This window comes from Anser anser (assembly GCF_964211835.1).
Source record: "Anser anser genome assembly, chromosome: 1".
Classification (NCBI taxonomy): Eukaryota; Metazoa; Chordata; class Aves; order Anseriformes; family Anatidae; genus Anser; species Anser anser.
In genome coordinates this window covers 2,046,581-2,062,016 of record NC_139720.1, presented here as the reverse complement: position 1 = coordinate 2,062,016, position 15,436 = coordinate 2,046,581, and the positions used below count along the sequence as shown (strand labels likewise).

The following is a 15,436-nucleotide window of genomic DNA, read 5'->3' as shown; positions in this document are numbered from 1 at the left end:
ATTTTTATTTTTTGGAAAAAAAAAAAAAAAACACAATAGTTTTACCTGAAGGCATGGATTTTTTCCAGTGCAGACATAGCCCCTATTTAAATATTTGTTTATTGGATTGTGTTTGTGCATCTTCGTTGCTGAAAAAAAAAACAATTCTGTCTCCTATCAGAGGGACTATATATGCAAACATGTAAACATGCAGACCAGTATTTATGGTACTGACCAAAATTGTTAATGATGCCTTGAATGTTTGCCCATGCTCAGCTGGAAAACACACAACACAGTCATTAATGAAATCCTCCTAATGATGATGAGTTAGTCTTCTACACTATAAAATGCCTATTGGAACCAGATTGGTATAGTTCATTTGCATCTATCTTTTTAGATGAGATTATAATTAATTCTGTTTAGTAATATTTCCATTAAAAATGAAGACTGAAGTCAAAGGAAAAAGTGATATTGTTGCATGCCCCAGTCAGAAAACATTAAGTTTTTTATGCCGTTCCCTCTCTGTGTGCTTTGTGCTTCTCTAATTGCATGACAACACATCACTGCACAATATTATGTATATTTTACCCCAGCTATAAATGCATGTGACGTTTAAAAAGAGGCTTGACTTAGTTATAACTGCTACGTGGGGAGCAGAAGTGTAATAACAGTGGGCTCTTCAGTCTATCGGGCAAGCACGTGAAGAGGCTTGGTGTCTGGCTATCAAGGATAAATTCATTCAGAGAAGAAATAGGACATGATTGTTAAAAGTTATGGTGGTAATTAATTAGTGGAACAATTTACCAGGGGTACCAAGAATTCTCCACAACGGGAATGTTGTAATTAAAATATGCTCTAGCAGAACTCCTTGAAACAAGAACCGACTTGGGGAAATCCTGTAGCCAGTGCGATGAGGGGGGCTGACTAGACGATGACAGTAGTCCCTTCTGGCCTTGAAACCTATTAATCTTGCACAGCAGTGTATTGTTCTCCTCCCCAAAGTCAAAAAAAGTTGAAAGATGAACATCAAATGAGCCAAGGACTCTTTGCCACAATCTGCTTACAAGTTATAGGAAAACCAGAGCTTTCAGGTTACCTTTTGACAATCAGTAAGCGGTGATGTAATGAGAGATTGAATTATGTAAATGTTCTCCATGAGATAATAAACCCAAGGAATTTGAGGATGTGTTCCTCTGTTCCAGCAATGGGAATTTATTTAAAGGGAATTAGAATCCCAAGTATATTGTGCTAATAAACTTGTTGTGCTAATGCTGCCTGTTGTTTTGTAAATGTCACCAATCGGCACAGTAAGAAAAATACCTTCGGTCTCCCAATGGTTCTGCTGCTGTCTTGCTTTAAAATAGTCTAGAGAAAGGAACACCGGACCACGATCTGGATTCATTTTACAGTTTAGTAACAGCACGTGTACAGCCTTGAGCCGGTCAATTTATTAGGTGTGTCTGCTATTTCTTCTGAGAGGATAGCACTTACCTACTCCACAGGAGAATTAGGAGACTGAATTGCATTATTATCGTAGTACTTCTGAAACATCAAGCCCTATTACGTACATATAATCAGGCAGAAAATAGAGTTGTTTTGCTGCACCTAAAATAGGAGTAAAGCCATTACTGTGATTTTTTCCCCCATGCTTGTATTGGATGATTATCATTACTTCTTATGGAGCTAGGCACTTGTAAGAGAAAAGTTGAAAGAAAGAAAATCTGTTTTCAGGAATTTACATTCACCTGTTTTAAATAACATTTAATGTACTCTTAGTGCACAGAGGTGTTTTTCTTCCACTTGAAAATTTAAATCAAGGTAAAGGTACTCATTAGTTAAAACTAAGTGGTTTTGAAATGATTCCAACTATTTCTGACACGTCATCAAGTGGCATGGTCTTACAGTCTAGCTGAAATTTAAAAATGAGAGTCCAAAGTTGCATTCCATTTTTAGATGCCTCAATTGCTGGACTTTCAGAAGTGCAAAAATGCCATTTATTCTAGTCTTTACAGCTGGAAGTGGAAATTTGGTGATCTAACCATCTGCTCAGCATGGAGAAAATGGAGCCTAAGTGAAGGCTTTGTATTTTTGCAACACTTTGCTTTCTTTCATTGGAGTGTTATTTGTGTTCGGAGGAGTTTAAGGGTCTTGGTGTCTCTCATTATACTGAATTGAAGAGCTCTTTACAAATTGCCACCTTCATCTGGCAAGGCCATGGAAGTCAGCAAGATTATATGCAGGAGTGCATAAAGGTTTGGAGGATTGAGTCCAGGTTCATGCCAGGCTTATTATCCTGATCATTAAAATATTACCATCCCTGCAATAGAGTCGGAAAACTCTTAAACAAAACCCAGCAATACTGTAACTGCAGAGGGAGCTTTAGAAAAGACTATAAATCAGAGAAGATTATAGTACACATAACATTATTCCTTTGGCAAAAGAGACCCAGGGGTCTTTAATGTGGTATTTTATGCTATTTTTGTGTTTGGAACGTATCAAACTGAGCACACACTTTTCACAATTTTTGTCTATGCTGCGAACAATGTGAACAGTGTGATAGACAGATGAGATTAGTAGAAATGATGATGAAGTCCCCACAGAGGCTTTATACAAAGTTGCTGAAGACTTTATTTGTACGTAATATAATGGCTCCTTGTTTTCCTTTCTTGTAGCACTCTACCTAGTCTTGATGCTCCCTACCCCATGCTGGTATTAGTTGGACCTCTAGCCTGTGGTAAGAGAGAGCTTACTCATAGGATCTGCAGACAGTTCAATAATTTCTTCAGATTTGGGTAAGTTTGCTCCTTAAGGTTAAAAGAACACAAAGTGATCAAGGCTGAAATTGCTCCTGTTTTTTTCTTTTTTTTTTTTTAAAGAAGTTAAAAGTTAAAGACAACCCATAAATGTTTGTTGCCTTGCATTTAATCTTTTCCCGGTGCTTGATTGCCTGAAGCCATCAAATACTTTCTTAAAAAGAAAAGCCATTTAAATTATGTTGTTCTTTTCAAAGGTGAACAGCAAAGAGGCAAACAAAAACTGTCATTTAGAGCTCCTTTTATTGATCTGTTCTATCTCTGCTCACATATGCCCCTCAACCTAAACATCTGTTTAGATATGTATAGATTTCTCTTAATTTTTGGAATGTACCTGCATGTAAACACATTAGCATGCATGTGCACGCTGCATCCTGAAGCTAGGCAAGGAAGCAAGTGCAATTGCTGGACCAGTTTATTATCCTGCAAGTGGTGTTATCAAAGTAAATAGCACCTTTCAGTCTTCACCACCTGCTGGGAGGACTAATTTTCCCTATTGGAAAGGCCTGAATTAGGATCCTTGCAGCCTTGGGCTTCCTGGGTATTCAGTGGAGAGAAACCAGCTCTTTCAAGGGAAGATTTTCCCTTTGTGAAACATTTACCTGAGCTGTATGTCTATTTTCAGTACACAGTGGATAGGAATTCTGGCTAAGTTAGATCACTGCTATCTGCCACCTAAAATTAGGTGGTGAAAGCTGTTCTTCGTGTCCACCCATCCCATTATTCACGATACATAACTTCTGTAGGTCCTGCCTATGATGCGTCTTTGATCTGAAATCCCGTATTCTAATTATTTTGTCTCCCCTCTTTCTCTTTTTTTGTTGTTATTTTTTATAATTACACAATTTTACCCATTTTTTTAATCATACTTTGACCACGCTTTCATACGTATAATAGCATTTACCACATCTTGGACCCCTATTTGTGCACTCCTATGTACTGAATAAGTCAGTTGCAAGAAAAGCACCGTGGGCTTGTGTATTTACAAGAATAATTCCTCAGAGTTCCTAGCATCAGGACCACAACCTACGTGTTGATGGGAAGTCTAGTAGTAGCCTTCTTCTCTAACGTAATACTCCACGGTGAAGAAGCCTACATGTCTGCAGTGTACTCAGATTATAGCCACATGCTGAATTAAGTCATTACACTGGCAAAACAAAAGGACGTTTTAAGAAAAGATCTGAGAAGTTATGGGACTGGAAAAATACCTTTTTGCCTTTCTTTAAAGATACTGCTGTGTTTTGAATGACTAGATGAGAAATTACAAACTAACTGAATGCCAATTGAAATTTTCCAAGCACTGTGTGTTTTTTTAGGAGCATTGTTTTTATACTGTGTATTTTATTTCCTAAAAGTTTTATGCATGAGGGGAAAAAAAGGGGATAGAGACAGAATCTTAACAGAGCAGAAAATTGCATCCATAAAGCAAAGTTGTATTTTAATTATTCAGTGGAGATTTAAGCAATTTTATGGCTTACTCTTTTAAATTTCAAACATTCCACTCATTAAAAATGTATTTCATGCAACATACCCTGGCAGTTTGAATGTAAACATGGCCTTGCAATTAAAAAGGGTTGTAACGTTTAAAAGTGTTTCAAAAAATAAAGTGAAATTGGACCCTCAAACCATCTGGGAAGTACTCAAGATTGACCTTTAAAGGTGGATGCATTCATAATATCTTTTTAAAAAAATAATAAAAAATAAAATCAGGCCTCTGAAGTGAAATTTTACAGAGTCCATGAGTAGCACGCTGTCCTCATTTGCCATATCTTCATGATTAAAAAAAAAAAGTCTCACCCTCTAATGCTGTGATAATTAAGATCTGTCAAGCTCAATGTTATAAACTAAAATTCTTAGTGGTTTATAACTCAGCTATCTTAAATAAATGAACCAAAATTAATTTGTTCATTGTTAGATCTCAATATAAAGGGGGGAAAAAAAAAGAATAAGTTGTTTTGTTTTTTTGTTTTCTGTTGGTTGTATATACTTCTCCATTTTCTTAGGAAAATTCTCAGAAAGCAAGAAGAACAGCGAAAGAAATTGTACTGTTAGAAGTCCCCATGCCTTGGGGAACAGGAAAAAGCGTTAAATAATTGTATTTTCAATGTAGCATTATCATCAAGCAAAAAATGTGGCAATGTAGGGTGAGCCTAGTAGGTGGTATACTAGCAGGTGGGATATGTATATATTTTTTCCATGTTTTCCAAGATAGTCCAAGAAAAGTCAAGGAGACGAAATGTTCTCAGTGTGAATCAATGCTAGAGTTCCTCATCGCACTTCTGTTCCTGGTATCCTACAGTGTAAAACTAAAAACAAAGCCAAACCAGAAACAATTAGCAAAATATTATTTCCTAAGAACGTGAGCTACTAATTAGTTTAATCCAAAGTTGCAACGAGCACTGTCTTAGCCATTTTTTGGTTGTTGTTGTTTTGGTTCTGTTCTGTTTTGTTTTAGTGTTTCACCCTGGTAATAAGTTCACATATCTGAGGTTTATCCTATTACCCGTACGTGGTGGCAGGCAATTACTTTCCCTGCCTTGTGTCCCACTTATCTCCCCTGTTTGGGGATTGTTTCTCCCCTTAATAATGGGACGCTATTTAAAGATTGGACTTTATATCTCTTTCTTAACCCTGGAGGTCAGCCTAACTCCTAGTCTCCTTTTCCATATTTAGGGTTCTGCTTTATATCATTCACAAGCTGACATAACCGGAGAAAAATGGTTTCAGCATTTCTCTATTACAGGGCACTGTGACAGCTTCAGCTCAGGCTATCCCGGGTTGGAGGGGATTTATAACCAAAATGTGATGTTACATTTAAACTTTTTGTGTGTATTTATGGGTTAATCTTTCAAATATGCAGCATTAGTGGTATGATTTGCACCTCTTTATATTTCTCATATTTCTTCTCTTCTTAAAAATAAAATGATTTGTAGTATTCTCCCTTTTCCCCCTTCCTATTCCATAGCTGCTTCTATGATTGAAAACAGGTTATTTCTTTATTATGCTATATATCTTCCAGTCCCTGTCATACCACCAGGGCAGCTTACTTTGGTGAAGAAAACAGACTTGATTACTATTTCGTTTCTCAAGAAGCATTTGACAAAATGTTGAACACAGTGAGTACCTGACTAGTATTCTGCTAGGCCTGTTTCCTACAGTCAGTGTGAACTCAACTTTTCCATCCAGCTCTGATGTTATTTTTTTATTTTTTCAAGTTTGTGTCTTTGTTTGCATGCCCTTTCACTCACAGTTATGTGGCTTAAGTACATACACAGTGACCAGAAATTCATTGTACATTTATATTGTTTTTTTCTTCGTTATGCATATATAGAAACCATTAAGTTGGCATAGTGGTCAGCAGGACTTTTTAGACACTATTATAATGTAGAAATAAGCTTATTTGCCCATGCAAGTATCTAGTATGGGTACCAGAAGCAAAAACTCATGAAATAACTGCCATTTATTTTTTTGTTCCAATCTTCTAGCAACCCTGCAGGGAATGCAGTCTTTTAAAGTTTAGCAAATCACCCTTCTGTCCCCCTGAAAGCATCGTGTTCCTCTCTGAAGGCAGCGTGCCTCCAGCTACTGTTTCTGATGCCTTTTGCTGCCTGCAATAAAACTTTGGCATGGAAAGCCACAACAGAGCTCATTATTTGTACATATACAAACAGGGGAGCCAACACAGCGTTAAGCAACTGATCTGGTTCTTAACGGTAACTCTCAGCAATCGAGGAGTTTAAAATAATATAATCTGCCTTCATTTCTCTAGACGTACTACTGGGACCCAAATTTTCAGTTGTCAGTTATTAACTTTGAAATTTTTTGGCCAATTATGCATTCTCCTTGCAGGATTGTTTCTGTCCTCTTTTCTTTGGCATCTTCTGTTTTACGTGGCGTCGCCATATGGTTTGATGTAATGTCAAAAGAAGGATGCCCCTTTTGCTTTAGATCTCGCTTTCTTTACAGCGTGAATGAATAACCAATGAAAGCTGTAACCTGTCAGCAGCTTGTTTTCAAGGCACTGGTGTTTTATTATCCATGAACAATGCACAAGCCCGTACCCTGCAGGCCCTTCTCTGCTCTTGTCTGCAAATTTTGTGCTCCCATTGGCCTCATTAGTATTGATGATTTAGGCAGGGAGAAACTTTGCTGGAAGAGAAAGAGAAGGAAGTCCACAGCGATTACTCTCCTTTAAGGAAGTTGTTTTCATTACAATATTTCCTTTTGTCATTGTGCTCACTGTTTTGAATTTCAGGGGAAGTTTATAGCAACCTTTAAATACAGTGGCTATTACTACGGCCTTGGAAGAGACACTGTGGAATCAATTGCCAGAGAGGGTCTTGCAACGTGTGTTCACTTAGAAATAGAGGTAAGGATTGCATATTGCTTAACCACCTTTGAATAAGTCATTTTGTGAGAACTGTGCTGGAGAAAAAATTGTGCACTTTAACTAAGGTTTGTTTCGGCAGCCTAGACATAGCAACTTAGTGGCATAAGAGACATCTTACGGCCTTCTGCCCAGCCTATGACTGCTGCTGATAGATTTGGATGAGTTGTGTGGGCTGCGTTAGTGTCACTGGAGATACAGTTGTTTAGTCGGATAAACTGTATCTTTAGCTCCTCTGCGTGCATCAAGTAGCTCTCTGTGGTCTGTACATGAACAGTACCTAGCATTTCCTTTATAGATACCCACATTTAGTCAGATGTGTTCTACAGATGGCTGCTTAAAATTTCTTAGTCAGGTTTTTCAATTTCAGTAGCCTAATCTCCCCATCATGTCACCAGTATTTCCATCACAGTACCCTCAGCTCTTCATCCATGTTCTTTCCACCTATCCCCAGTTTACAGGTGAACTAGTCTAGAGCTGCACGCCTACTAAACCCCCCCCCATAAAAGGATGTCATGATTCTCCTTTCCAGTGAAGCAGTGGAGGATGCATGCAGGCCAGAGGCAATATTTTGGGCAGAACTGTTAAACGATGCAATCTCTGTGAGGGATTGCTTTACCCTCTCTGAGATTTGTTGGGTGCATGTGCACAGACGGCAGAATCTCAGGAGTCTGGCTGCATTAGGAAACGATGTCGTGACAAAGTATCAAAACCTGTCTGCTGGAATCCCCAAAGAATAAATTTTTAGCTAATTTTCTAATTAAGTACTTTTCATTATCTTAGATGAAGGCTTGCTAGCTAGGGATTGAGGTGACAAAAATGAAAGACAGGCTTCATTTCCTTCCAAATTCTTCCTACAAAGTAAGCTCCATCTATATGAGCTTTTAGAATGAGACACACTACAGAGTGCCCAAAATATGATGCTGATTGTTGCTGGATTTCACTGTGTTTGCAGGGCTCAGCTCTACCTCTGGGGGTTTAGTACAAGTTTGTGGATGCTACTGCACTCCTTGATAGATGGGGAAAAAATAGTAGAGATGTAAAAGAAATAAATGTAGGAGACTGCAGTTCTGACTTAGGTTACTAAATTGTGCATCCACAGTTAGGGGAATGACTAGGGAGACTTAAGCAAGAATCGATATTAAGTTTCATTCATTGTAGGATGATTAGTTTGTTTGTGAAACTGATGGTTGAAAAACTAGTTTTTAGAAAAGAACCTGAGTGTCTGTAAGGAGTTTTAGATCCTTTGTACGTCAAAGAGTCTGTACGTGTTTATTGGCTTGCATAGGAACATACAAATAACTGAATAGCAGCATGTCAGAGAGAAAAATAAATAAATAAATTAGTAGCTCCTTGCTCAAATGGTCAACAATTTAGTGCTGCAGTCCTCTTAAGGGCCTGTTACTTTGAATCTCTGTGTAGTTCAGTTCCATTTCTTCTTTTTCCCCTGTCTTGTCAGAACTGTGAATCACCTTCAGTCTCCACTGATTGCAATAGGCATCGAATATGTTTGTTGTCTTGCCAGGCAGACCCTGAATTTACAAGGGAAGAAAAACAGGAGAAGATGAAATATGATGGAGTGGGGTGCCTTTTAAAACTGTCAGTTCTTCACAAAGTAGATGTGTTCTCAAATAATTTGAGAGAATTTAATGGAAATTCATGTTTATTCATAAGGAGGTTAGCCCAGTGACATGGACAGTGTTCATATTTTTTACTGGATATTACTGAAGCTGTTGTCATGGACAGAGAGCTAAGAAACTCCTTTGTCAATGAAGTTTCAGGATCACGTAGTAATTATGCACAGTCTTGTATCACTGTGGACTCTGCTAGCAGATGAGAAACAATAATGGTGAGTTATGTATGTGAATAGAAGTTATCCAACTCCATTATCTTCTGCTAGGCTCATAACAAAAGTGATTTAGCACTATTAAAAGAAATTTTAATTATGGTCCATGGATTGAGACTAAAAATTTAGAGCTGTTCATTCCCTTTAATCTACAGTATATCTTTTACCGATAAAGGAGACTGACACAAATTTTAACAGTAAAATCTTGCTGAGTCCGCGCTTGCAATTTGTGAAGCTGCTGCAGTTCTGACACACAGTGCCTACTGGAGACAGCACGTTTGCAGTGCTTTTCCTTTGCTTGTCCGGCCATGAATATCTTGATAGTAGCTGAAGGATCTGCATGGTCTGGCCAAGGGTATAGTGGAAGAGTGGCTCACGTGGCTCATTATGCTGCCAGAAATGGGAGTACACCATGGTGCGTACACTCTGCCAGAGACCACTCTCCGTTACTCCTATTGCTGGTTATCCAGTCATTTAGGCTGTGGAGTCACAGGGAGCAAGATAAAATGCTAGTTGCAGCTTTTCTGTAACCCCATGTTGTAAACTGAAGGGATGGAGCTGTGTTAAATGGATTGGCACCTGCAACTCAGGCAGCCCTTTGATCATTCTTGACCTCATATAGGTCAAGGTAATAGAGGATGCACACCTTATATATTTAAGCAAAGCCGAGAATTTATTGTTAATAGGATGGAAACATTAACTGTCTAATCATTATTAGTCTAGATCTAATTATTACAGGAAGAAGTAGAATAATTTAGAGTATTTATACACTGAAAAAGTCACAATTTGTAATACAATTAAAACTGTAACACATACTCCTTGGTTTCTGCCTGTTTTCCTGGTGTTGTGCTCACCCTTTCACTGCCCCTTTGGTCTCTAAGGTTGGTGGTTTCCCTTTGCTGTTGTTACTGGGGGGGAGTTACAATAAGTTGTCAACATCCAGGTCCTTTGCTGGAAGGATATTTGTGTTGATAGTTTCTTCTTTCTCTTCCCAGGATCCTCTTGAGGTCTTGTTTATATGTTTGGTGATAGACATTTACACCTTTCTCATTTTTCATTGGTCTGCAGCCCCAGGTTACATCTGAATTTATTATACAGTGTCTATTATGCCAGATACTATTTCTTTTTTGCCCTAAAACCAGTTTTGTCCAGCCTCAGGTCTGTATTTTTCAACTGACCCTCACTGGCATGTTTACAGCTGTGAGGTCTCTGGTGTCAAGCCTGTGCCCCTTCTCTTATCGTTCCATGCTTGTACTCCTTTACATCGTGTCCCATGTCTCCACTTCTCAAGGTCTCTGCTATCATGCCAGGCCTGTATTTATCCACACTAAGTTATTATGTTGAGTCATAAACATCTCATTCTACCTGGAACAAGGGCTTGTTACAGCTATCTATATAAAACTATGACTTTACCACACGTAGATAAAAGTAAAACAAATTAGATAAAGACACCTGGTAAACAAGAGGAATTGCTGTCACAGCTAAGCCAAGTAAAACAAAGATACGGGCAAGTCAAACAAAGAAGTTTTCAGACAGCAGGACAAGGCTGAGTCCTGAAGTCTTGAACACTCGGGGGGAATCTTGTGGCCTGTCACAAGCAATGGCGATACCGTGCTACAGGGCTACGTGATTACAGTGCTCTGTTTTGTATGTGTAGAGGGAGAGAGAAAAGATTCTTTAAAGTATGAGGTGGTGCAAAGGAAAACCTGTAAATTCAGGATCAGTACCGTTATGTGCATCATTTAATAAGACCTTGCCTTTTGAAGGTCCTAGCGTGCAGACAGGTATCCTTTTGAACTTGCTTCTTTTGTAAAGTTGAATGCCAGATGTGAGACTTTGGATTCAGGACAGAGTTGTCCCGAGCTCAGCTATACATTCAAAAGGCAGTTTCAGGAACAAAACGTTGCATTTTTCTGTTTGATTTTAAAGGGTGTGCGCAGCTTGAAAAATACCTACTTTGAACCCAGATATATCCTGGTGGTACCAGTGAACAAACAAAAATATGAGGGACATCTGCGGAGGAAAGGATTATTCAGCAGGCCAGAGATTGAAGAGGCAGTATCCAGAGTGGACATGTACATCAAAATAAGTCAGGATTTTCCAGGATACTTTGATGCAGTTGTGAACACGGGTGAGTTAATCTCATACTATAAATCTGACCCCTAAAATTGCAGCAATAGATGGACTTTTACAGCAACAGATTGATTTGCCTTGTTAATTATTGTCCCAAGAATCTAAAAGCTCTGTAGATCTGTTAGGACTGAGTTACTCTGCTATGTCCAAGTTATCTTAAAGTCCATCTAGAAAGCAAACCAAATAATTGAACTCAGGAGCTCTAAGTATTGTCTCCTGTGAGAATGTTAATCGGATGTTCAGTGTTCTCTGCTAATTATCTGTTGGTTTCTGGACAGAGGTCAGAAGTGCTTTTGACCTAACAGGTCTAATTATCTGTGGAGCAGATAGGCTCTTTTCAAGTGTTGAAATGACAGCTGATATGCAGCCTCACTATAAAGGAGAGGCTGCTGCAAATATTTTGTTCTCAGGACTCTTCCACTTAGTAACTTGTTCAAATCCCCCAGCCTGAGACAAGGGATGTGTGAGTGGTCAATATTTCATTAAAACCAATGTTTGCTGCTTGATATTTAGGGATTGAGAGAAACAGATGGTGGAGAGGAATCTAATTCATTCTCTTTGTGCCCTTTTGTGGAGGTGATTTTGTGGTTCATCACAGTGATGGTGAAATATGTATATCGTCGTGGTATGAAAAATACTATTTATAGTTATTGTTGAGGGCATATGGATCACAGAATATGCAGCTTACAATTTAAATATAGCTTTTAAAAATAAAGTAAAACACAGTAACGCAAACTGTAGGAGAATATTTAGTTGAGTGCAGAAAGCTAGAACTGAGCTGAATTTCGGATTATTTGCTTGAATGTGCTGTTTATGAAGACGAAGATTTTTCTCCCAAAGAGATGGGCTAGATGAGTTACGAATGCATTTCTGTCTCAGGCTTCTGTGCTTTCTGTCTTTGTACTGAAGAAAGGTTGTTTTTCGTGAAATGCTTATCCCCTTCTGCAGATGAATTGGATGAGGCATTCACAGAACTGAGCTTCCTGATAAAGGCGTACCTGGGCTTGGAGCCACCTGCAGTTTCTGATAGCAGTCAAGACTTGAACAGCAAAGCAGGAACAGGTACTGTGGGCACATACTGCTACTGCTTCTGTCAGTAGAGTGTTCCTACTTATTTGTTACAAGAATTAAAATCTGGGAATGATGCAACCTGTGAGACGGCTTGTCTGTGAGAGCTCTCTGTGCTTCTCTGTAATGGGTCTCCTGGGCTTTTCCTTCCCTGGGATGTAAATCTTTAATGGACATCTTTCCACGTACTTTACAGCGCTGGGTGCCCTGAGGCAAAAAATATGTAGAAAGTGAGTTACCTGACTCTTGTGAGGATGCTTTTGCGCTGAGGATCTCCCATTCACTCCAGATAAATCACAAGCCAGGTGTGTCCCCAGCTGAGACCTTTGTGCCTATCAAACTCTTGAGCAGCAAGAAAAGGGCATGGCACTCAGAGCTTACTTGTCACTATCCCCCAGGATAGCCAGAAGCATAACGAGATACATAAAAACAAAGACAGTAAGATGAATGAAGGCAACTTAAAAATTCACTCCAAGTACTTTTGGGGCTACCCACTGTGGTGTAAACCCAGCTGGGTAGCCTGTGGCGTAAACCCTGTGATTGGCCCTGTGTTTAAAACAACCCTTTCCCTACTTGAGTGACTAAGGCTGGAGCCTCATGATCGCTTCAGCCTAACCCAAGCACATGCTGCTGCACAAAGCAGTCGTGGCCAACTTACCTCTCATCTGTCCATTTCTAGTCTCTCCCTAGCCCATGTATTTATTCCAGACAGGGCAGGTTACCAGTGGAGATAAAAGCAAAATATGGTCTCTAAAATATGGAGGAAAAAGAAATAAGAAACTGATATTATAGTTGTAAGATGTTGCACAGCACGGACTAACAACACGATCATTTACGTGAACTCTTTCCTCTAAGAGCCTCCGTGGTTTATGGCTGTCTTGGTTAGATCCATTGCAACCGGAGAGTAATTAGTTTCTGAAGTAGCATAGAGCCAATATTCATGACCTTCTGTGTGGCTCAGAAGGCTGCAAATAAAAGTAGATGAAGGGAGGGCAAAAATGTCTGAAAATGTTAATAAAGGATAGTGCAAAATTCATCAGTTCATCATTTCAAGTAATTTTGTATCCTGAAAGAATTAATAAATACTGATTTCCCAGTGGAGAAGAAAAAGCTTCTACTCATATTGTGGCATCTCAGTGCCACAGCAGTGGGTACTTTTTCTGAAGAATCTTATTTAATCTTAATCTACGTAGATTTTATTTTCATTTCTAGAGCTAGCACATTTGTTTGAAGTCAGGAGGAAGAATTCCGTGCCTTACTGACTACAGCCTTGTTACTTATTTGTCTTAAAACCACTGGAGATGTTTTGTCCTGAGAGGCAATAAACCCCACCAAAACCCTAACTAGATTATCAGGAAAGAAGAAAAAAAGGAGTAAAGATAAAAGATTTGTGTGTAATTGTGGTATTTTTGAAGATATATATGTACATACCTGAAGTTCCTTTAAAGGACTCTGTGTTTCTCAGTATCTGAGTTCTTTCAGTGAGTGGCTTGTTACTAGTTAGAGAAACTTCATTAATAGTACTACATTTTGGTAATTCTGCTGTCCATGAAGTAACTTTTAAATTTACTATGCACCATTAAATTCATTTAGAGCTTCATTTATAGGTGTTTAAATAAATTTAACTATCCTATCTCTAGCAATCATTCCTTCTTATGGACTGTGTGAAATAATTTATTTTTAAAAACTTGCCTCAAGGTTGTCTTTAATATGGGCATTTTTAGTAAGATAGTAGCAGGGGAAAGATTGGTTCTGCGAGATTATGATAGGTTGTTAATTCTTTTTTTTAATGAGCTGCTCTGCAAGATCTTTCGCTTGTGTATAGAGTAAAAATACTGGAGAAAATAGATACGTTCTTTTTACAAACTTTTTATAGCAGAAATTTAATATATTGCAGAGCTGATAATGCCTTGTACTTGCATTAGCAGCTTTCATCCACAGAGCTTGGTACTATGCAACCATTAATTGTATCTCACAGCAGTCCTGTGGAGTATGCGTTACTATTTGTATGTTACAAATGAGAAAAGGGACATTTATGCTAAAGACTGATTATTTGGGATGCCGGGCACCAGAAATCCCACTGAAGTTTTGGCAGGGTGAAGCCCTGCACCTTTGAAGGTTGGGCTCTGCTACTTACTCAATGTCAAAATGAGTAATTTACCGTGACTGAAACAGAGACCACGAGTCTCGAGTCCTGTCTCCTCTCTACTTAACATCAGATTTTCTGGCAGCTACGAACAGGTATATAATGGTTAGGCAGCAAGTCATCTGATGACTGTTGAAACTTTTTTTTACAAATGCATATAGTAAGAAAAATAACCACATTTGGTATACGAACATGCTCGTGGATTGGATGTCTATTCCCATTGTGTGTATTATGTGATTTCTTAGTGTGACAATATGACACACAATACAATTACACCTTTCTTATGATTGAATTTCTGCAAGAACTATCGTGTAGCAATATTTATAAGAGTATACTTACAAGTATCTTTCTTGTAAGCTTTCTGGATACATTCATGTTTGATTCCTTGCAATCCAGCAGTGGTGCAAGTCTTTGGATTTTTTTGTTCACTGAAATTTAGATAAGTAACAGAAGGAAAGGCTTCCCACTCCATCCCCCCGTCAGATTCTAAGAGCTCTGAGGAAGTCAAAACTCCTAAATAGGCAGACTGCAATTAGCTTAGAAGTCACAACAGCAGGGCGTGTCAGAGCATCCGTAACAAAATGAACTTGTCTGTATGGTTAAACACCTCTTCCTAATCCTTAAATGTAGGGTGATGGGTTTCTTCCCAGATTTGTCATAATTTTCATTTGCCTAAGTGTTGAGGGAGTACGTTAATTGTATCTGTGATGTTTAAAAGGTTTTGGGGGAACTTAATAGTTTATATCCTGTTTAACTTTCATGGTTACCTTTTGCAAATCCAGAATGGTGCCAAAAGCCAGCTCACAGTTGCAAATGTCTAGTTTCTTTCTGCTCGCTGTAAGCAAAGTGCTGCTTGGAATTTTATGTTTTGAGAAGTGTCTTTTCCATATTAGGTTCAAGAATACGTCTCTTACAGGAGCAAACATTGTCACCCAGCAGACTAATTGCTGGCACTGCTCAGTCTTCCTCTGTCAATGAGTTCTTGGACTCTTCTGCCAAAAACTGCTCAGGAGGCACCTTGGACAAATTTGCTGCACAACTGAGCTCTGTGGTAAGGAACATTT

At 38.7% G+C, this 15,436-nt stretch overlaps 1 protein-coding gene across 4 annotated transcripts in view; it reads left to right on the top strand.

Moving 5' to 3' along the window:
* LRGUK (leucine rich repeats and guanylate kinase domain containing) overlaps positions 1-15,436 on the top strand; it is a 50,108-nt gene that overhangs the window by 19,515 nt on the left and 15,157 nt on the right. For 2 of the 4 annotated variants that reach the window (XM_083794942.1, XM_083794940.1), the window contains 6 exons: positions 2,652-2,771; positions 5,812-5,908; positions 7,048-7,161; positions 10,955-11,156; positions 12,038-12,220; positions 15,266-15,423. In XM_083794942.1, coding sequence (XP_083651068.1) covers positions 2,652-2,771; positions 5,812-5,908; positions 7,048-7,161; positions 10,955-11,156; positions 12,038-12,220; positions 15,266-15,423 — 874 coding nt within the window. The remainder of the gene's footprint in view (positions 1-2,651; positions 2,772-5,811; positions 5,909-7,047; positions 7,162-10,954; positions 11,157-12,037; positions 12,221-15,265; positions 15,424-15,436) is intronic. The other 2 variants (XR_014571231.1, XM_083794941.1) reach the window with 2 other exon arrangements.